The sequence below is a fragment of the Schistocerca americana genome, chromosome 2, assembly GCF_021461395.2.
Source record: "Schistocerca americana isolate TAMUIC-IGC-003095 chromosome 2, iqSchAmer2.1, whole genome shotgun sequence".
In the NCBI taxonomy this organism is placed as follows: Eukaryota; Metazoa; Arthropoda; class Insecta; order Orthoptera; family Acrididae; genus Schistocerca; species Schistocerca americana.
In genome coordinates this window covers 615130035-615154530 of record NC_060120.1, presented here as the reverse complement: position 1 = coordinate 615154530, position 24496 = coordinate 615130035, and the positions used below count along the sequence as shown (strand labels likewise).

At 38.5% G+C, this 24496-nt stretch overlaps 1 protein-coding gene across 1 annotated transcript in view; it reads right to left on the bottom strand.

Annotated features, from left to right (window-relative positions):
- Positions 1–15835, bottom strand: part of LOC124594892 (UPF0047 protein YjbQ) — a 64658-nt gene extending 48823 nt beyond the window's left edge. The window contains exons 1-2 of the mRNA XM_047133365.1: positions 15267–15835; positions 12113–12167 (exon numbers count right to left, since the gene is read on the bottom strand). Coding sequence (XP_046989321.1) covers positions 12113–12167; positions 15267–15432 — 221 coding nt within the window. The 5' untranslated portion in view covers positions 15433–15835. The remainder of the gene's footprint in view (positions 1–12112; positions 12168–15266) is intronic.
- Positions 15836–24496: the final 8661 nt, after the last annotated feature.

Sequence of the window (24496 nt, the reverse complement as noted above, 5' to 3'; positions counted from 1 at the left end):
TACAAATGTATTAGGACAGATAATCATTAACACTGGCATGAAGTATGCTCTGCCATAACTGAAAAGTACCTTGTGGAGTATATACCATAAATAGACATAGATTCCATTCATGTGACACACAACGCTATTCATTCACCGTAGGAACAGGAATGGACAATTCTCAATACAACAGCAATCGCTTATTCAACTGCTTGTAACAGTATTTGCTGTGTAAGAATTGTTATGTGAATGAACTTAAAAAAATGTTTAAAATTTATAAATTACTTGCGTATTCTTACAGTTGAGTCTTCACTTTTGGAACCAAAGAAAAGTCATATAGAGCAGAAGCAGCACTGTAAATATGACGAAGTGGTAACACTATCAAGTGTGAAAAATGTATTGCCATACCCTCGAATGACTTATAGAATGTAACTGTGTTTAATATGGAACCAACAAAAAAAAAGTAAGCACTCACTGTCACTAATTAATAGACATCACACAGACCCAAAGAACACCCAAGAAAATCACAATTCCGATCACACTAACTTAATTTGCTCCCAGCAAGTACGGTACTCTATTAATACTCTGGACATACTTGTCTTCTATACACCCTACACCTTTAATATTATTAAAAACATTTGTTGAAGGTGGCAGATTACAATGTAGCCATCACCAACTGCTCAGCTGGTGACAGCTTATCTTTCAGCGGCACACAATGGCTCAAGACATCATCTCCTCACGTCATCTGGACAAATTAATTTTTGTCAGATAATGGTTATGATAATCAAAACTGCTCACCAAAAACAGAAAGATAAGGAACTGTGACTTACACTGTGACTTCTTATTCTTATATGAAGAAAAACTGCTGATGTTCCAAGAAGTTGCCAATATTTCTTTGTTTAAGTAAATTGAGGAAATTTTAACAAAGAACAATCAAAACAAAATCATCTACTATTTTACAACTGTGAGTGGTAAAAGTACATGTAAAATGGAGAAAGGGTCAGTTTCACACACTTTCTGTGAAACTTGCACTACCTGCAAACTTTACTTTGTTAGTTGGAGTAAATCATTGTCAGCAAAGCACTTTTTTGTCAGAACATGGAAATCCTGACAGTTCAAAAGGCTTTTTCTGTGTATTTTGTATTTCTGCGTATTGAAGTGAAATTCCAACTCTCATAGTTACATTAATTCTTACTGTCTTAGAGCAGAAATAGAAATTATTCTTAATGAAATAATCTAGCTGCAAACGCTATTATCACCTGCTTAATTGCTTTGTATAGTATCTCTTTCTGCAGATGTCAGAGAATTTCTTAATGGATTTAATTTAAGTAATGCTTATACCCCACAAGCCATATTACTGTGTATGGTACTTTGGGTATCATTATTGCCTACCCTTCATTCCATCTATGTGGGAAGACTAACTGTCCACAAACACTGTGTTTATACATAAAATTGATACTGATCTACCAGTGAAGTCATTTTGGCAACTACTACTGGTGACTTAAGTCACAAAGCATGTAAAACTGTACCAAGCATTTTTAATTCTGTAGAAAACAAAGTGGAACAGGCCTAGCCACAAGTTTGTGGACAATTGAGAATATGTCCCATGTTTTCAAGATATATTTCTGCCAGCATTTTCTGGGTGGAAGTAAGTTTAGTATTTTAAAATCCACCAGACCATGCCATACGATCTTAACTTCTTAATCTGCAGTGTGGTGACATGATAAAGAAGAAATATCATAAGGAAACACAAATCCACAAAAGCCTACTAACTGTTGAAAATTTTCTGCAAAGATCTTATGCCTGGAGATTTGTGCTAAAGATTTTTATAGGACTTTTTAATACATTAAACACACTGAACAAATGAAAAAGCCTTGGTTGTATAACACACACTGCCAAAAACTTTCAATAACAACATTTCTCAATTGTCTATTCTGAAAAAGTTCAAAGATAAGTCAGACAAAATATCTGAATAGCTCTACACCCATTCATGTAAAACTCTGTACAACCCCTTAATAGCATTTTAACACGCCATATTATCCCTATGATGCCATCAGTGTACAGATACAAATGCTTAAAACAGAAGGGTAATTTGTTCACTTTGTTCAGTGATGTGTAAAACAAGTCTAGCTGAGTTGATATTGTCAACTGTTTCATGCAAGGTGCAAGATACCAAACCAATAGACATGGTACCTGCAAATTCCATCAACTATAGAGTTAGAGACATGATTATATTTTCGCATGCAAAAAATGTGAAACCTCTGACATTCAACGTAAGATTTCTTGTAGCATGCTGCAAAGTTGTTATGAATGGTGTCAGTGTCTGTAAGTGCCGAGTGGTGGCAGAAGGACAATCACCACATTGCCAAAGTGTCATAATACACACTGTTGTAAGTTCATATACTTGAGCCACATAGCTAACTGGGTGCGAGTCTTCTTTAGTTACTACGAACCACTTTACTTATAGAAAAAGTTTCTCACAAACTTCTGACACAACGAAGGTAAAGTCTGTTTTCATTTTATTCATTATTCAGAGTTCTTGCCATTGGTGGGGAGGCTTGCGTGTCTCAGCAATACAGATAGCCGTGCCATAGGTACAATCATGAAGGCGGGCTATCTGCTGAGAGGCCAGACAAACACATGGCTCCTGTAGAGAGCCAGCAGCCTTTTCAGCAGTTGCAGGGACAACTGTCTGGATGATTGACTGATCTGGCCTCGTAACATAACCAAAATGGTGCTGCTGTACTGCTACTGCAAACAGCTGAAAGTAGGGGGAAACTACAGCCATAATTTTTTCCGAGGGCATGCAGCTCTACTGTATGGTTATATGATGAAGGCATCCTACTGGGTAAAATATTCCAGATGTAAAATAGTCCCCCATTCAGATCTCCGGGTGGGAACTACTCAGGCGGATGTCATCATTAGGAGATACAAAACTGGCGTTCGACAGATCGTGGAATGTCAGATCCCTTAATCAAGCACCTTGGTTAGAAAATTTAAAGAAAGAAATGGATAGGTTACAGTTACATTTTGTGGGAATTAGTGAAGCTCGGTGGCAGCTGAAACAGGACTCCCCATCAGGTGGATACAGGGTTACAAACACAATGTGAAATAGGGAAAATTCAGGAGTAGGCCTAGGTTTAATAATGAATGAGAAAATACAAATTCGGGTAAGTTGCCATCACAGTAGTAAAGTTTATATGCCAACTAACTCCACTGATGAAGAAGAGATTTATTTAATGGAAATGAAAATGTAATAGTAATGGGTGGCTGAATTTCAACAGTAGGAAAAGGAAGAGAAGGAAAAAAATAGTTGATGAATATAGACTGGGTGAAAAGAATGAAAAGGAAATCACCTTCGCAAAGAGAACAGTTTAATTATCACTAACACCTATTTTATGAATCATGAAAGAAGGTTGTACACATGGAAGAGACCTGTAGACATTGGAAGGTTTCAAATTGATTATGTAATGGTAAAATTTTAAATTTTAAGACGTTTCCAGGGGCAGATGTGAACCCCTATCAAAATATATTTACTGTAGATTAAAACTGAAGAAATTGCAAAAAAAGGTATGAAATTAAGGAGATGGCACCTGGATAAGTTGAAGGAACCAGATGTTTATGGGAATTTCAGAGGGTGCAATAGGCAGTGTTTGACAAGAATAGGGGGAAAGGAATACAGTAGAAGAAGAATGGTTAGCTCTGACAGATGAAATACTGAAGGCAATAGAAGATCAAATAGGTCAAAAGGCAAGGCCAAACACAAATCCTTGTATAACACAGGAGATACTGAATTTAACTGATGACAGGAGAAAATATAAAAACGCAGTAAACGAAGAAGTTGAAACGGAATACAAATGTCTAAAAAATCTGATTGACAGGAAGTGCAAAATGGCTAAGCAGGAATAGCTCGATGACAAATGCAAGGATTTAGAAGCATATTTCACTAATAGGCCTTTGTAGAGAAGCAGATGTACGAACTTTAAGAGCCCAGATGGAAGACCTGTCCTAAGCAAAGAAGGAAAAGCTGAGAAGGTGGAAGGAGTATACAGAGGGTCTATAGACGGGAGATAAACTTTTAGGCAATATTATAGAAACAGAAAAGGACACAGATCAAGATGAGATAGATGGGAGACAAGATACTGCGAGACAAATCTGACAGAGCACTGAAAGACCTAAGTTGAAACGAGGCCCCAAAAGTAGAGGACATTCTATCAGAACTACTGATAGCCTTGGGAGAGCCAACCATGGCAAAATCTTCCATCTGATGCGCAATATGTATGAAATAGGCGAAATACCCTGAGACATCGAGGAGAGTACAATAATTCCAATCCAAAAAAAACAGGTGCTGGCAGGTGTGAATATTACCGAACCTTCAGTTTAATAATCCTGGTTGCAAAATACTAACTCAAATTCTTTAAAGAAGAATGGAAAAACTGATAGGAGCCAACCTCAGGGAACATCAATTTGGATTCTGGACAAATGTAGGAACACACAAGACAACAATGACCCTACAACCTCTCTTAGGATATCGTTTAAGGAAGGCAAACCTACATTTATAGTATCTGTAGGCTTACAGAAAACTTTTGACAAAGTTGACTGGAATACTCTCTCTCAAATTCTGAAGGTAGTAGGTGTAAAATACATGGAGTGAAAGGCTATTTACGGCTTCTACAGGAACCAGATGGCAGTTGTAAGGGGTCGAGGGACATCAAAGGGAAGTGATGTTTGAGTAGGGAGTGAGACAGGATTGTACCCTATTCCCGATGCTATTCAATCTGTACATTGAGCAAGCAGTAAAGGAAACCAAAGAAAAATTTGGAGTAGGAATTAAAGTCCAGAAAGAAGAAATAAAAATTTTGAGATTTGCCAGTGACGTTGTAATTCTGTCAGAGACAGCAAAGGACTTGGAAGAACAGTTGAATGGAATGCCCAGTGTCTTGAAAGGAGGATATAAGATGAACATCAACAAAAGCGAAATGAGGATAATGGAATGTAGTCTAGTTAAATCAGGTGATGTTGGAGGAATGAGATTAGGAAATGACACGTCAAGTAGTAGACGAGTTCTGCTGTTTGGACAGCAAAATAACTATGATGGTCAAAGTAGAGAGGGTATAAAAAGGAGACTGGTAACGGCTAGAAAAGCATTTCTGAGGAAGAGAGATTTGTTGAGGTCAAATACAGATTTACATGTTCGGCTGTCCTTTTTGACAATATTTGTATGGAGTATAGCTATGAATGGAAGTGGAACATGGACAATAAACAGTTTAGACAAGAAGAGAACATAAGCTTTCGAAATGTGGTGCTATAGAAGAATGCTGAAGATTAGATGGGTAGATCATGAAAGTAATGAGGAATTACCGAATAGAATTGGGGAGAAAAGAAATTTGTGGCACAACCTGACTAGGAGAAGGGATAGATTTATTGGTCACAATCTTGAGACGTCAAGGGATCACCAATTTAGTACCGGAGCGAAGTGTAGACATAGAGGTAGACATGACTACAGTAAGCAAATTCAGAAGAATGTATACTTTAGTATTTATTCAGAGATGAAGAGGCTTACATAAGATAGAGCAGCATGGAGAGCTGCATCAAACCAGTCTTAGGACTGAAGACCACAACAAAGGCAACAATGACATAACTTTCAAAAGCTGGCACAAATTCTGCATATAACATTCTGCACTGAACTTCCATAGTTTACTGATACACACTAGCCATGCTTCAAGTTCCTCAAACACAAAAAAAGCAAGCTATACTGTCCAGTCACTTTAATGTGAGCACCATGCATGTTCTGACATCAACATTCCATAACCACTCACAGGTGGCAGCACTAGCAGTGGAGTGTATATAAAGTTTGTCAGGGGAGAATCTGAAAACAGTGCAGTAATTTGGAAATGTCGTGATTTATCTGGCATTCAATGGGGCACAATAATAGGCTTTTGGGCCAAGGACGGAAGCATTTTCAAAATGGCAAAATTTGTAAACTGGCTGCATGCTGACGTGGGTAAAATATACCATGCATGGCAAAGTGGTGCTATCCAAAACTGGTGCTGAAATAACCATGGGCAACAGCTGATGGGTGCACAACGACTGCAGAGAAATGTACAGGCAAATGTACAATGGATCAATACAGGTATATATCTATCTTGGGAAACATGTCCACCCCTACATACAGTGTGTTTTTCCTCAGCATGATGGCATCTACCAGCAGGACAATGCAACATCTCTCTCAGCTTGTAGCGTACGTCCGTGATTTGAAGAGCCCACAATGAATTTAGGATACTCCTCTGGCTACCAAACTCCCCAGATTTAAACCCAATCATGAATCTGTGGGACTACCCCTATAGGACTGTTCATGCCGTAGAAACTCGTCCGAGAAACCTTGAGCAGCTGGCCACGGCACTGGAGTTGGTACGACTCCACATTGCTGTCGGTACCTTGCACAACCACATAGATACTCTTCCAGTAATTCTCAAAGTGGTCCACACTGCAAAAGGGTTATTCACGCCTTGACAGGTGGTCACATTTTCTAAAGACTTTTTTATATAATCAACAGCTTATCAATTAGAGAGTATGTTTTGACAAGGCCATGAACAGAAAATCAGATGTGACCTTTCTGGAAGAAAAATAGAAAGCCTGATATCTGCAGGGAGTAATTTAGGGGAACACTAGCAGATTTAAATGATGACAGACCATGTCATGGGAAAGCTGAAAAACTGGTAGCAATGGGTGTCAAATGGATAAGAAACAAATGGTTTCAGTTTTATTTGTACAATAGATCATAGGTTGCGGAACTCACACTGGTTCATTCTAATCAGAAAATCAGATTTGTATCAAACGCAAAGAAAGTAGATACTGGGTACCTCAGAGCAGTGTGTTAGGCCCGCCTTCTGTTCCTTATTTATATAAATGATATTGAGTCCTCAGAAACTGCAAGTAAAATCATGTTGGTTATAGGTGACACTATTGAAATAATGAGCAATGTTCAGAAGTCAACACCTGCAACAACTGATCGAGTTCTCAAGCCATACACTCATAGTTCAATGCCCCAATCATTAATATGCACGAAACAAATTACATTACATTCAACTTGGGAAAATGAATCAAAACCACCTGGTACTCTATGAAACTGAGTTAGAAAGAATTTGATGCACAAAACTTTAAAAAATGTATGTTAATCCAGACAAACTAGAAAGATCATTTAGCAGAACTCTCCCAGAGACTCAGTTCAGCATGTTTTGCTCTGAGAATCACTTTAAAAGTATGCCCCTCACAAGGTGCTACAATGGCTTACTTTGGTTGCTTTCAGCCCCTTATAGTTTACAGACTAGTGTTTTTGAGGTAACACTAATAGTTAGTTAAATGAAATGTTTATATTACAGAAAATGGAAATTTAAATTTTGTCACATAGTTCTGCAAGCCCCTATTTGAAAAGTTGTGTGCTCTTACTGTAGCTTCCCTATATATAAATGTGTGCCGATGACAAGCTAAACTTTATGACCTGTAAACCAACAGCAAACGTGGGTCCTTCCACGAAGAACAAATAAAAACAACTCTTACTTGGTGTCTTTATTTATAATGCACTGCTAATGTACAAGACGAGGCTGAAGAAGGAAACAGCTTTCAGGCCATAGTTAAAAAAAAATTCTTTTTAAGAAATGTATCTGCAGTGTAAGTGAATACATTGTCTTGCAGAAATACTAGGCATTCGTTTCCTGCTGAGTATTTTGTCATCTGTTATAGGGTGTACCACCTATGACCTGTGCACCCTTGCACAACAATGTTTCTGCCGTTGGTTTCCAATTTTCTGTTTCAGATGCAGCAAAATACATTTCCTCAGAGCAGGGAATCAGTTGCAAGAAAATTTATGATGGATACAACATTGACATGTGTTCATGTGTCTACATTTTTCAGAAACGTGTAACCAAGTTTCATGTTCTACTTACATTACTGATTTTATAACTTCTGTATGATTTAAGTTCCTTGTAAACTAGGTGCATGTGGTTTTCTTTGCAAATCACATCCTGATAAAGATAACTATATCATGGTTATTGCACTGGATGCACATTTGGATGGAGTGGGGTTTGTACCCTGTCAGGCCATCCTGACCCAAGTTTTTCATGGTATCTGGAAGTTGCTAAGGTGAATGCTAGAGTGGTTTTCTTGATAAGGCAATGACCTACTTTCTGTTCTTTCCTCGCCTAATTCTATCCTACTTCATGTTTATATATGCAGTACATATTTTATTTCTGCCCTGTATACAACATGTTCTATACTGCTGTGTCAAATGGCCACAGGACAAATAAATAATAAATAAATATATCCTAAACAATAAGTTTTACTAATTCACTACTGTAAGGTTCAAAGAAGGGGAGTACATTTTCTTTTATTGAGAAATTGGGGAGAAAGTGCCACAGACATGATACAGGATTCAGTGTGGAAATCATTAAAACAAATGTGTTTTTCGTTATAGTGGGATCCTCTCATAAAATTTCAGTCACTAACTTTCTCCTCCGAATGTGAAAATATTTTATTGCCAGTGACCTACATAGGTAGAAACAATCACCATAATAAAATACGAGAAATTAGAGCTTGCATGGGAAGATATAGGTGTCAGTTTCACCCACATACTGTTTGAGAGTGGAATAACAGAGACATGTGATCTGCAGGGCAGCCATGTAGATGTGGAAGTACATGTCTCACTTTGCTGTAGCAAAACAGGAATATTCATTAACAAAAGAGAAACTAATTTCCTGAGGTCATCAATGATGACAATGGTGGAATGTTAACCTCAACAAAACCACTTTTTGTCCTTTATGATTGGTTACCTAATTCTTAACAAGAAGGAAGATATGTCTATGTCTACATTCTATCGATGCTGACATAGTTTGGTGTGATAGCATAATAATGGACAAGTTTTTAAGAATAAAACTCACTTTTCCAATACTCAATACCTCCGAGCATTTCAACTGATACTTCACACACTCATAACGATGCCTCATACAAACATGTTTGGCATCATCTTAATTTCTAGTGAAATTTCTTGAGTTGATTTGGGAGGAAATTTGCATTTTAGAGCAGGTTCTGTAAGATAAATCACTCCATTATCTGACATTTAAAGGCCCTACATCTACGATAAATTTTTTCCACAACATACATAAGTTCAGTTTTTTAAGAGCACTTGACATTTGTGATGAGGTGTAAAGTCTTCCGTTTCTTAATGAGCACTTACCAAACTGTCACAAATTATCATATCAGATGAGTGAAATTTCATCTCAGTTTCCTGAATGTATATTTGAGAACCCTATGCTTTTCACAACATGCTACATAAAAATTTGTTTATTTTTAAAGAATAACTATCATGTTTAGTGAGGTTTAAAAACACACTGGTTAAATAGCTACCTACAAAAATATAGCTAGTTCTAACCGAGAAGTCCAGTCGCAAACAGTAACATTCACTTTAAATTTTGTGAACAATCGTTTAGTAGACAAACTACTCCCAACACTATGAAAAAATCAGTATGGCCTACCACATTTTTTTTAATTGTGTCTGCAACTGCACTCTATGTAACAACAATGAATTAGTATCCCTACTTTTAACTTTCAATACATCTTCAACAAGAACATAAATAAGACCATGCCTGGGAAACAAGTTAACACTTAAATACGGTAAGAACATTACCAGCAATTTTCCTTTTCCCAGGTAGGATCTTTTAGTGGTCTATAAGGGTGATGCTGAAAAGCAGTAATATTCATCTTTTTTTATAAAACAGACTTCATAAACTAAATTTTAGCTTATATGTATATATACTATATGAGCAACTGTTATTAATGACTAGTTCTTTTAAAGAATCTGATTAGAAGTACATTTAACCATTTTACCTTTCTAATGCAAAATACTACCCTTAATGTTCTCTCAATAAAAAGCAATTTTTTTTTCTACTCCTAAGTGTATAAACTAAAGAATATTCCGAAGCTTTTTCCTTGTGGTTATGTCATAATGTGTATCATGCCAAAAGCCTCAAATGCTGATGGCTGAAACACTGCTTCACTGTGTTATTTATTTCGACATTTCACAAAATTTAAACTTATCCTTCTTATGGTAAGCACAAATAAAGCCTAGACTTCCTGCAAGCGTAGAAACACTGCCTTCATGAAACTTTGTTGCAATTCTTCAGTTTTATTGTGATAATATTCTGATTAATCAAAGTTCCTCACTTCACATTTCAACCAACTTGCATTCTTACTTTTATAAATAAACTATTTTTTGCAAGTTGAGCAGAGCATCACATATGAAACACTACATTGCCAAATTCATTACTGACTATCACAACACTAAACCACTATATAAAACTGCAAAAACTTTGTGTGGAATGAGGTCAGTGACTGCAGATTGTGAAAAGAATCTGATTTTGTCAGAGGGCAGGACCTAAATTCATTTCTTATATACAATACCACATTTAAAATATACTCTATGTCTCCTAACTGGCTGAATTATTTTATTTCCATTACTTAATTAAAAAAACAATAAATGTACCTGAACAATTAATTGCTAAAGTGATCTTACAGTGTCCACAGTTCTTGTGTTACATACTGGTATTTGCAATTCGTTGACGATGAGAGCCAATCTGGCGATAGCAAGCAGTAGTCAATAAGAATTGCTGCGTCTAATGATTTCAGAATCTAATGTTTCTCGACTGCATTTGCTTTTGACATTAATGGAAATAAAAACAGATGTGCTTAACTGACCTGTAGGTTGGAATGTGACAATCTGCTTGAGAGTTGGTGAAGCTAATACCCAAATCTCAACACAACAACATGACTGCCACAACAAATTGATGTGCAGCATTGCCCAAGATATATGTATGTCATTGCAAGATCAATTTATGTGTCTTGTTTCCTATTTTGCCGAACATTCTGATGATGTGGTCAAATTCTAATCTAATATAACGAAATACCAGCTAAATCAAACAATGGGAAGTCCAGGCTGGAATACCAACAATGTAGGAAAAGATACTGCTTACCATAAAGATGACGTGTTAAGTTGCAGACAAGCACAATTACAAGAGACGTACGCACAAGCATTTGGCCACAGCTGATCTGAGCTGCCCGAGTTGGCGGTCATGTGTGTGTGTGTGTGTGTGTGTGTGTGTGTGTGTGTGTGTGTTTCTTTTTCTGATGAAGGCTGTGGCCAAAACTTATCTAAGTGTCTTTTAAATGTTTCTGTCTGAAACATTAAGTGTCATCTTTAAGGTAAATAACAATCTATCTTTTGCTACATTATTAAAATACCAGCTAGCTTTATTCATGAACTATAGGAAATTAGGAACAGGTATTCTGAGTGGTTACTGACAACCAACTCATCAATCATCATTCAGTTCCCTTCGTTCATCACATGAAGTGTTACCAACACTGCCACGCAACACAAGAGCCCCTAACACTGTAAGTGCACTTTTATTGAATTAATCACTGTAACAGGTGATGATCATGAAATGGCTCTTCAAAATACTGATACTGAGAAAGATATTTGTTCCTTCCGTTATGAGCAATGAAGCACTGTTATTGCCCTTCATCGTACAGAAGAGACAGACAGACAGACAGACAGAGTGCTGAGATCCCAAAGCAATACCACAATAATTTACACAAACCACTGTCAACTACTTATAGTCTAAGATGTCATAAGTTACATGTCATTAAAATAAGTCAAGGTACACGCAATTCCTTTAGAAGAAGGTGATAGCAGTTTGTCTGTCTTCTGCAGCAGAAGAGTTGACACATTAGAATGGTAAAAAAAATTTGGAAAAAATGGTACAACCCTCAAGTGAATCACTTGTATCAAAAACCCACAGTTTCTGAATATGAAATGTTTTTAGGTCACCATTTAATCAATACTTGTGACAAGTACTAATTCTGGAACTGGCATGGATATGCAGCTGCTCTAAATTCAGACTTATGGTAGATATACACAAAAGTATCTTATTGAAACATTAATAAACTTTAACTCTAGTCTCTTATCTGGAGTTTTGAGACCTGGATTTTACAAAAAAATATTACCCATATCATAGCATTCCTACTTAATGATCTAAACATAAGCATTCTCATACCATATACTACAGCTATTCTATATACTTACCTTACATCAGGGTCCCAACTTTCATTAAGAGCTAAGCTAGCTGATGTATGAAGAACTGCAACAAATTAAAATTACCAACTTTCATTAAGAGCTAAGCTAGCTGATGTATGAAGAACTGCAACAAATTAAAATTAAAGTCATAACAAGGAAATATTCTCAAAAATTACATATTAAAACCAAGAAAAACATTTCATAAGTAGCAATGCACTTCATCCTGTAACTCCTGGTAAAAATAATCTCCTCAAACGAAATTAATTGCAAGATCGGAGTACTCCGAAGTGACCTTAAAAAAACTTAAAACTTAAATTTAGTACTTGCTTTCCTGCACTGTTTACATTTTGGGAAATGAGTTTTTAATTGTTTGTGAGTTGCCATCAGAATCCTTACGGTAATTTATAAGTTAGATCTTATTTTTACAATAAAGTAAAACAGGGATAGATGTTTCTCTCAATCACAAAGTATCAAGTGTATGAAAGTTTTGACTCTCTCTCTCTCTCTCTCTCTCTCTCTCTCTCTCTCTCTCTCTCTCTCTCTCTCTCTGTGTGTGTGTGTGTGTGTGTGTGTGTGTGTGTGTGTGTGTGTGTGTTTTTTCAACTGCTCTATTATAATGATGAGATGAAGCTGGAGGGTCTGTAGCACCCAGCCACACTACGAGCAGAAAGAAGCATACGTTTTTCTCTCTTATGTATTTCTGTGTATCTTTTCAGGTAATATCATTTGTACAGTTAAACCACCTACCAGACATGAGTTCTGAAGTGTAATGGAAACGGACACACATTAAAAGAGAAAATGTCCCAGCTGAAGTGCATTGCGTAACTGTCTTTGCTAAAAAATTTCAGTGTTTCAGAAAGAAAGGTAGATAATACTATGCTGATATTTTGTACTTCTTACTAATACGAAAGCACTAACTTTATAGTTCAAGTATAACACCCATACTCAGACCAATTTTTCTATTTTACTGATATTACACAAACATATTTGAAACATAGTAGCATAGTCAGATTATCCTTTATCAATAATTAAATTCATCTAAATCCATGATAAAAAAAACAACTTTCAAAATGTTTTGACAGTAGAAATAATGCATAAGTCAACTACTTCATACAGAAGCAGTAACAATATCTTAGTAATGAATTATTTTCATACAAGTAGTTCTTCGGAAATTTATTTCCTAACTCAAAATGAACTTTGTGGCCTTAATTAGAATTTATTTTTGGCAGAACAACAACAATGACAAGCTAAAAGAATACATTATATACACAAACTATGTTCACATTCGGGTTGTGGCTTATGGGAGTGACTGGAAATGGGGAATGCCTTTACAGTCACTCCCACCAAGCACTGTACCAAGTGTCAACATAGTTTAAAGGCATAGAAAGGGGAAGTTATCACAGTTTTCATTGTAATTTTAAATACAACAACTCTAAATGACAGTCATTCTGTGGTGAAGAATTTTAAAGACAAATGATGTTCAGTAAGAATGGTAACTGTTCAAGATTATCAACACAAGTCAGATTTGACACTGTGCTCCAACACACAATGACAACTTCCTCTCAACTTTTTATAACACATTCTATGGGAAAAATTCAACATTCGATATCAAATATAGATAAAGCAAATGTTTAAACTGTTTTAAATATCAACTGTCATATTTAAGTCTAACTTAAATAATGGCAACTGTCATTTATTACACTAAAGTTTATTGATTCTTATGCGATTGGACCAAAGAAGGAAAATCCCATTAGAAAATCAAGGACATGAAATATTATTCTTATTGATGTTCCCTGAACAAAATAAAAAAAAAAATCACAAGTAAATATCCAATTGAGCCCAAAAAAGATCTTAATGTTGGCTTCATAACAAAAACAGAAAATTTCTCCAAAGTAACCAGTAACATTTATTTACATGAAATGCTGATTTCCCAATGTTTACACCAAACTAAGTAATGTGACTGAGCCACACACATAACAGGAAAATGAAAATTTTGATGAATTATCAGCAATAACAGAAGAAGTAATTAAACAGTCACTTGCCTATCTTTGACCCATTATGAACCAGAAAATGAAAACATGACTCTGAACTGATATGAATTTGTGCAATATTATGACAGGCCCTGTGTGCTGCAGTTGCCCAATTGCTAGTCCCCCCCCCCCCCCCCCAATACATCTTTAGACAATCAATCTGTCAATGATGACAGGATAAATTTTTTCCTTTACATAATTAAAGATTGAAATTATAAAGGTAAACTGATTTGCAGTTCTATTATTAAACAGTAATTCACAAGTAGGTAAGAAATAAGTAAATACAGTATCAAAAGTTATAAGACATACAACTTTCCATGTGTAAATTTGTTATAGCAACAAAAATGTTATTTGGGTATGGAGTTGTGTTACTGACTACATAATATGTTGCCTGATGGCTTACAACTCATTACTGACTTACTAAGAAACTTTAAAAGAAGAGGTCATCAACTCAACCGAGTAAAATTATTAATTAGCAAATTAACACACATCAGTGCACAAAACTGGTGAATTTATTTGGCAAAATTATGCCCACGTTTTAACAAGCTTAAATGGAGGACACTAACACTAAACGCTTTTCAAATAATTTATGAAGTCCTGGGAACATAAGAAAAACGAGTCATTTTTATCGTACTTTCAATTTATGACACATTGTCCTATACAACTGCAAAAGTCTACTGATCTGGGATGAACAAGTCAATGATTAGAATCATGCCAGTACAACAGAACTCAGGAAACTGAGGTAAAAACAAAACCTGTTATGTTTACATTACGTTCCCAATCATATAAGACTATTTTACACTACACGTTTTCCATTCACCGACGAGATCTACTGTAGGTAACACCTAACAATCACATTATGACGTTCTAATTCTGCTACAGGCGATTGCCTCCAGCAGTAAAACAGAAATACAGGCTAGTAGTGAAATAATGCCAACCACCTCGCGCGCCCTTCACAACTGCAGAGGTTATCTGACCAACGCGAACAATAACTACACTCTGTAACACAGCTCTTGTTCACTCGCACAGTTCCCATACTTCTTTGCTACAGCTTCACTAATATTTACGCAAGTCCGTAACAATGAAATAGCATACATTACGTAAATTGGTTTGGAAATTTGCTTTACACTTACTCTGTACATGAAACAGTCCAACTGAGAATTGACATATTTCTGGCATTTGCCTTAAAATTTCTTCCGTCACTAGATGTACACCTCTATGTTGTGGCCTGAGATTAATTTTTCTCTGAAACCAAGCCGAACCTATCTGCAATCCTATTCCTCTGTTCGATGAAGCCATGTTGAGCACACTACTACATACACTTGCCGCTGTAACTTCAATCACGAATACTATGAAGTCGACAGCATGTTCCAGCTCTCTTTTAGATTCATTTCAGATTCTTCATCATACTTCCACCGACTTCTTGCATGCTCTAACCATTACACTGACGCAACAACCCACCAACTCCCACTACTATTGCAGATCAAAGTCCAAGCAGCACGCGTTGCAAGGTATTAGATTCATAACTATTCCATCAGTGGGCAATCAGCTCATTTCACTCAAGAACACATTTTTATCGTTTACGTTTCATTAAAATAGGTATCGAAACCTTGCTTGTCAGTAAACCTCCCACATACTTGTACTAGAGCTGCCATCTGTTTTGATTCGATCCCCTAACCATTTCATCGCTGAAGTACGAGAAAGAATAGCTTCTGGTGCTGCGAGTCTCCTCAAAAGATATTGGTTTATTACATATTTATGTGGCCGGTCAGTGAATTTTATCTCCGCTAGAATAAAAAAGAGTCTACGTTTACGGCGAGGTATTTCTCCAAGAATAGCTGTCAAAACCCCCCGAGAAAGTTTACATGCAGCCTTGTTGGAGGAGGAGAAAAGGCAAATGTAGACAACTTTTCTTCATTTCAATAACCGATATGCAGACCAGGACTGCATTACCTTCCAAGTATTGTTCATGAAATGCTTAATGTAGAACCCACACATGTCACCCACGTTTGCCAAGTACACTGGTCCTGAGCTAAATTGGTTTTATTTTTAACTCTGACAATGAGAAAATACTTGAATATTAATGTTCTACATCTCGTCGGAAATAAGACTTTGAACTGAGAGTGGTTTAGGGCGCTACGGAGCTTTCATAATGAGATAATAGTGCAACATTGTTCATTGCTTAACTGTAATTGCTAGTAAGGATATTCCGAAGCGGTACTTAAATTCAAGCTCTCAAAGGCGATATTGTCAGCCGGAAAGGAATTAGAACGGGAAGTGATACATCTTATTGTAATCGCTAGTAACAAAAGTGTTTACACCTGTCTTCAAGCGTCTGACAGCTCAGTTTCATCAGCATTTTGGTGGCGTCCTCCCGTGAGTCAAATGACCATTACGCCGCCCTTCGTTGTACTCTTCAGTATCCTCTGATTCTGATAGTCCTATTTCTTATGGATCCCACTCAGATGAACAGTATGTCGCAGTAGTGTTTCGCAAGCAATCCCCTTTGTAGACTACCTAACTGCATTTTTGCAGTATCCTAGCAATGCACCAGGGTGTGCCTCCCGCTTTTCACACGAGACCTAGGTGATTATTTATTTACTTATTCATTGTTCTCAAAACATTCAGTACAATAGTATCGGACATGTCAAATACAGTGTATGTGTCCAGTAAGCCTTAAAACAAATTTGTATAATAATGAGCGTATGGCATTGGTGGCCGGGAGACCCCTCGCAGGGAGGTTCGACCGCCGCTCCACAAGTTCTTTAACGCCACTACGGCGACTTGCGAGTGAATGAGGATGAAATGATGATGAAAGACACACAACACCCAGTCATCTCGAGGCAGAGAAAATCCCTGACCCCGCCGGGAATCGAAAGAATCGAACTCGGCACCGCGAGCGCGGGAAGCGAGAACGTACCGCAAGACCACGAGCCGCGAACAGTATTTGTATGACTGCCTGTGACTCATAGATTTGTTAAAAAGTTTTTCTGCGTTTTGTAACGAACACAATTTTATATTTCTGACCACTTGAAGTAAGTTGCCAATCTGCACATCACTCTGAAAACTTATTAAAATCTGACTGGGTGTTTATACACCTTTCTTTTTTTTTTTTTTTTTTTTTTTTTTTTTTTTTTTTTTTTTTTTTTGCAAAAAATCTTTATAGATACTAGCAACTACTTTAGCTTTTATGTACGACCCTTCGTACAACATCTGAAAGATAGGTCAATTCGAAAACTGATAGCTGAAGAAGCGAACATAGCTCGTTCTCAAACATAAATGATTCGTTTAATAAATCTGGCTATTGTGATGAGTTGCATCACTTACTATCGTTCCTTTGTTTTCAGCACACCACGTATCTTTGTAAGTCAGTGCTAGGTTACAAGGAGAACCAGATACTACTGCTACCAGAATCAAAAAAGTAAAGAAGAGGGAGAAGCACCGAAGTTACTGGTTTCCCCGAAATGCAATGCCACTTCGTAATAGTGCCGCTAAAGTAACGCTGCAGGAAGTGGCACGACGGCTAATACGGCAGCGGCGCCGTCTGTTACTATTTCCACATGGAGGTAAAGGCCCGTCCACACGCAACGATCTGTCTGCGCACATCACATCTGCGCAGACAGATCGTTGCGTGTGGACAGAAGATTTGCACCAACCTGAGGTGTGTGCAAACCTGCAAGTTGGAGTTGGAGGTTTGCGCGAAACCTCTCAAATCTGTGGGTTCAAACCACATCTGCGCAGACGAGTTGGAGCGTGTGGACAGGAGATCGCCGCAGATCTGGCGCGAAACAGCTGTTTGCTCAGTCTAGTGTTTGAATTTGTGCGCACAGGGCATTAAAATGGCTGATAAATCATCAGTGTTCTCGAGAGTTTGTTAGTGAATTCATTGAAATATGTAGAAACCACCCATGTTTGTGGAAGTAAAGAATATAGTGACCGAGACAAAAAGACAGCACCATACAATGCTCTAATTGAAAAATTGCGGGCAGTTGACGCCTCAGCAAACAGAGAAACAGTAATAAAAAAAAAATTTCGTTGCGAACTGTTTACCGAAAAGAGTTATCCAAAGTTCAGAAATCTAGAAGATCTGGTGTAGGAGTAGATCAAGTATACCAGCCAACGTTATACGAGGGCAGTTCAATAAGTAATGCAACACATTTTTTTTTCTGAAACAGGGGTTGTTTTAGTCAGCATTGAAATACACCAGGTTATTCCCCAATCTTTTAGCTACACAACACTATTTTTCAAAGTAATCTCCATTCAATGCTACGGCCTTACGCCACCTTGAAATGAGGGCCTGTATGCCTGCACAGTACCATTCCACTGGTCGATGTCGGTGCCAACGTCATACTGCATCAATAACTTCATCATCCGCGTAGTGCCTCCCAAGGATTGCGTCCTTCATTGGACCAAACATATGGAAATCCGACGGTGCGTGATAGGGGCTGTAGTGTGCATGAGGAAGAACAGTCCACTGAAGTTTTGTGAGCTCCTCTCGGGTGCGAAGACTTGTGTGAGGTCTTACGTTGTCATGAAGAAGGAGAAGTTCGTTCAGATTTTTGTGCCTACGAACACGCTAAGATCGTTTCTTCAATTTCTGAAGAGTAGCGCAATACCCTTCAGAGTTGATTGTTTGACTATGGGGAAGGACATCGAACAGAATAATCCCTTCAGCGTACCAGAAGACTGTAACCATGACTTTACCGGCTGAGGGTATGGCTTTAAACTTTTTCTTGGTAGGGGAGTGGGTGTGGCGCCACTCCATTGATTGCCGTTTTGTTTCAGGTTCGAAGTGATGAACCCATGTTTCATCGCCTGTAACAATCTTTGACAAGAAATTGTCACCCTCAGCCACATGACGAGCAAGCAATTCCGCACAGATGGTTCTCCTTTGCTCTTTATGGTGTTCGGTTAGTCAACGAGGGACCCAGCGGGAACAAACCTTTGAATATCCCAACTGGTGAACAATTGTGACAGCACTACCAACAGAGATGTCAAGTTGAGCACTGAGTTGTTTGATGGTGATCCGTCGATCATCTCGAACGAGTGTGTTCGCAAGCTCCGCCATTGCAGGAGTCACAGCTGTGCACGGCCGGCCCGCACGCGGGAGATCAGACAGTCTTGCTTGACCTTGCTGCGATGATGACACGCGCTTTGCCCAACGACTCACCGTGCTTTTGTCCACTGCCAGATCACTGTAGACATTCTACAAGCGCCTATGAATATCTGAGATGCCCTGGTTTTCCGCCAAAAGAAACTCGATCACTGCCCGTTGTTTGCAACGCACATCCGTTACAGACGCCATTTTAACAGCTCCGTACAGCGCTGCCACCTGTCGGAAGTCAATGAAACTATACGAGACGAAGCGGGTATGTTTTAAAATATTCCACAAGAAATTTCCGGTTTTTTTCAACCAAAATTGGCCAAGAAAAAAAAATGTTGCATTGCTTATTGAACTGCCCTCGTAGTATTTTGATCTGCTTGGCTTTCTTAAGGTTCGCCCTGCAAATCTCGCAGTAAATTTACGTGAGAAAACTGCTTTCGCTTTAGCAGCCACTGTCTACACCATTTTGACCGCTTTCACTGTTTCCTGCGGTTGGTCTGAATGTTTTTTGCAACACAAGTTGCAAACACAGACCACAACAGAACTTCCTCCATTTCTATATTTCAGAATAACTGAATTAAATTTTTGACGTTTACGGGGAGCGTAGTCGCTTGCCACTGATTTCTTTTCTACACCAACAGATGGCGGGCGAGTACTAGATTGGGATTTGTGTCGTGTGAACACACCACATTTGCAGCGATCTTTTGCATGTACAGACATCTGCGCCAATGACTGCGCAGACACATCGTTGCGTGTGGACTGGGCTTAAAAATACCTTCAAGGTTCCCGTACGCTCCTGTCAAAATTCTGGTGCACAGATTTTAATATGCCCTGAAATGAGATATTCGGGCGGACACTGATGCTAGCATTTAGGTTATGACATTAGATCAGAGTTAGGAATCCAGTAAGAAGGAGAGAAACCATGGAAGTTAGAGTAGGAAGTTTGTTTCGTTAAGAAATAACACGTCGCCATCAAAAACACTTTTAAACGAATAAGTACTCAAAAACCAAAATCTATTCTTGAAGCCGGGTCCTTACATCCAAAATCACGCTACAGCTCGCACTGTTCTGCAGTCTCATCATCAGCTACCGTTCACACAGGACGACACAAATGCTACGTAGTTGCTAATGTAGTAGCACATACTGTGATATTACAACTGAGCCAAGGGCTAAATACACAGAAAAGAAAACGCAAATGTTGCTTACAAAAATTGATTTCGCGCACTAATAAAATGGGCTACAAACCTGTCTTACTAAACAGCTAAAACGGTCACCGCTACCAGGTGCAAGCTGCCGTTTTCCTCACATGTGAGACACTCAAGATTGACTGCGGAATCTTATTCTTCCTACCGCTAGTGTAACTGAGACTTGGGAACATCACAGCTCTGTGATCATTGACTCACTTCCTCAAATGTCTCAGACTTATCATGCTATAGTCAACTGATATTTTCTTTTGCGAATAAAATCGTCTAGATCGATTATTATACAGAGTGTTAGGGGTATAAGTGCGTATTGCAAGGGGTATCAGTGCAGATAACGTGCCCTTGGTACCGCAACATGTACCCACTTCATTGTGTTAGTTGTTTTTCATGCATCCATCAGTCTTCCCCATAATTTAGTCCTGATGTTTTCTGCTTGGTGGTAGCTACAGCAGTAAGTGGACTACACATGTCAGTATAGGCTGACCGTTCTGTGTCCACATTTCAATACCTGGCCCATTGCCAAAGGCAAAAATAAACATCAATGGTCTGCTCCTGCCAAATGTATTTGCAGATACTAACCAACCTAAACACATACCACTCACAATAGCTACAATTATTAGTCTGCAAATGAAGTAAATACTTTACAATTAAATGAAAACCCTTAGCTGCCTACAGGCGTTGACATACGTCAGCGAAGACAGATGAAAATGTGTGCCCCAACCGGGACTCGAACCCGGGATCTCCTGCTTACATGGCAGACACTCTATCCATTTGAGTCACTGAGGACACAGAGGATAGTGCGACTGCAGAGATTTATCTCTGGCACGCCTCCCGTGGAACCCATATTCTCAACGTATTGTCCCAGACATGTCAGAAAGAACAGATACCATCTTAGTATATATGAAGTAAATACTGTTGTAATTTTATTCAGTACATGGTCCTCAGTCACCAATACAAGTATCTGTACATACACTCCAACAATCTGCATGTTTCTACTTTTAAATGGCAAACCCCCTAATGTTTCACAATTGCTAAATGTGTATGGGAATTGGATATACATTCTCATCTACTGCTCCCCTCTCTATCTGTCTCCTCCCCCTCTCTGTATCTGTACATATCCTCCTGTCCTATCTCTGCTCCACCCTCTACACATGCTTTTCCTCCACCACTCTCTGTCCATCTCCTCTCTCCCCCTGTCACTGACCTTGAACCTTGTTTATTGTTATAGCCAACGAAACCTTGATTGGGAATTAAAATCGCTTAAAATAAATGGGTAAATCGGGTAGGATCATTGGTGCACAGGGTATGTGAACTCTCCCACTGCTGGATTCGTGAAGATAGTGGCTTCAGTGACAGTATTTCACATAGTTCTGTTCTGCAAATGGGGAGCACAGCATTTTCGTTCTTGCACAGTCCGAACTTTTATTACAGTATTGTTTAAAACAGGAAGTAAATTGGTCAAGAGCATTTCGAGATTTTTAGCAGTAACATTAAACATTAACTAGGCTTTTATGGTCATATAGATTGTAACTATGGATTTATATACGATATAAGTTTAAAAAATGTATAGCCTATGTCTATCTGGAGGTTTAGTGGAGTATTGTACAAAAATTTGAAGTATATCAGTCAAGAAATTTTCGAGATTCTTGCTAACAATGTTTCCTCTTTTCATATGAATAAAATATGAAACTTATGTCATCTGAAGTTTTATTAGAGAAACATATAAAAATTTGAATTAAATCACTCTAGAACTTTTCGAGATTTTTGGTCACAACATTAAAAAAATGGTACAAATGGCTCTGAGCACTATGGGACTTAACTGCTGAGGTCATCAGTCCCCTAGAACTTAGAACTACTTAAACCTAACTAATCTAAGGACATCACACACATCCATGCCTGAGGCAGGATTCGAACCTGCGACCGTAGCAGTCACGCGGCTCCAGACTGTAGCGCCTAGAACTGCACGGCCACTCCGGGCGGCCGGTAACAACATTAAACAACAACTTGTCTTTATATACTGGTAGTAGTATACAGAGTACTCCATTGATCGTGACCGGGCCAAATATCTCACGAAATAAGCGTCAAAAGAAAAAACTACAAAGAACGAAACTTGTCTAGTTTGAAGGGGGAAACCAGATGGCGTTATGGTTGGCCTGCTAGATGGCACTGCCATAGGTCAAACGGATATCAACTGGGTTTTTTTAAAATAGGAACCCACATTTTTTATTACATATTCATGTAGTACGTAAAGAAATATGAATGTTTTAGTTGGACCACTTTTTTCGCTTTGTGATAGATGCCGCTGTAATAGTCACAAACATATGGCTCACAATTTTAGACAAACAGCTGGTAACAGGTAGCTTTTTTAAATTAAAATACAGAACGTAGGTATGTTTGAACATTTTATTTCGGTTGTTGCAATGTGATGCGTGTACCTTTGTGAACTTATCATTTCTGAGAACGCATGCCGTTACAGCGTGATTATCTGTAAATACCACATTAATGCAATAAACGCTCAAAATGGTGTCCGTCAACCTCAATGCATTTGGCAATACGTGTAACGACATTCCTCTCAACAGCGAGTAGTTCGCCTTCCGTAATGTTCACACATATTGACAAGGCGCTGACGCATGTTGTCAGGCATTTCGGTGGATCACGATAGCAAATATCCTTCAACTTTCCCCGCAGAAAGAAATCCGGGGACGTCAGATCCGATGAAGAACGTGTGGGCCATGGTTTGGTGCTTCGACGACCACTCAACCTCTCATGAAATAAGCTATTCAATTCCGCTTCAACCCCACGCGAGCTATGTGCCAGACATCCTTCATGTTAGAAGTGCATCGTCATTCTGTCATGCAGTGAAACATCTTGTAGTAACACCAGTAAAACATTACGTAGGAAAGCAGCACACATTGCACCATTTAGATTGCCGTCGATAAAATGGGGGCCAATTATCCTTCCTCCCATAATGCTGCACCATATATTAACCCACCAAGGTCGCTGATGTTCTACTTGTCGTAGCCATCGTGGATTTTCCTTTGCCCAATAGTGCATATTATGCCGGTGTTGGTGAATGACGCTTCGTCACTAAATAGAACGCGTGCAAAAAATCTGTCATCGTCCCGTAATTTCTGTTGTGCCCAGTGGCAGAACTGAACATGACGTTCAAAGTCGTCGCCATGCAATTCCTGGTGCATAGAAATATGGTATGGGTGCAATCCATGTTGATGTAGCCTTCTCAACGCCGACGTTTCTGAGATTCCCGATTCTCGCGCAATTTGTCTTTTACTGATGTGCGGATTAGCCGCGACAGCAGCTAAAACACCTGCTTGGGCATCATCATTCGTTGCAGGTTGTGGGTAACGTTTCACATGTCGCTGAACACTTCCTGTTTCCTTAAATAACGTAATTATCCGGCGAGCGATCTGGACACTTAGGATGATGTCGTCCAGGATACCGAACAGCATACATAGCACATGCGCGTTGGGCATTTTGATCACAATAGCCATACATCAATACGATATCGACCTTTTCCGCAATTGGTAAACGGTCCATTTTAACACAGCTAATGTATCACGAAGCAAATACCTCCGCACTGGCGGAATGTTATACATTTGTGACTATTACCGCGCCATCTATCACAAAGCGAAAAAAGTGGTCCAACTAAAATATTCATACTTCCTTACGTACTACATGAACATGTAATAAAAATGGGGGTTCCTATTTTAAAAAACGCAGTTGATATCCGTTTGACCTATGGCAGCGCCATCTAGCGAGCCAACCACAGCGCCATCTGGTTACCCCCTTCAAGATAGATGAGTTTCGTTCTTTGTAGTTTCTTCGTTTGATGCTTATTTCATGAGATATTTGGCCCAGTCACCAATGGTCCACCCTCTAGATGTAAATTTGGCTACTGGCATCATCAGAACGAAACTTAGAACCTGTAAAACAAAGTTCAATGTCAGTATCAATAAAACACATTCTTAATTGGAGGATCAATGGAATCTTGTTTTCAAAGTTCTAACTTTTGATCTGATGATGGTAGCACCCAGAATGG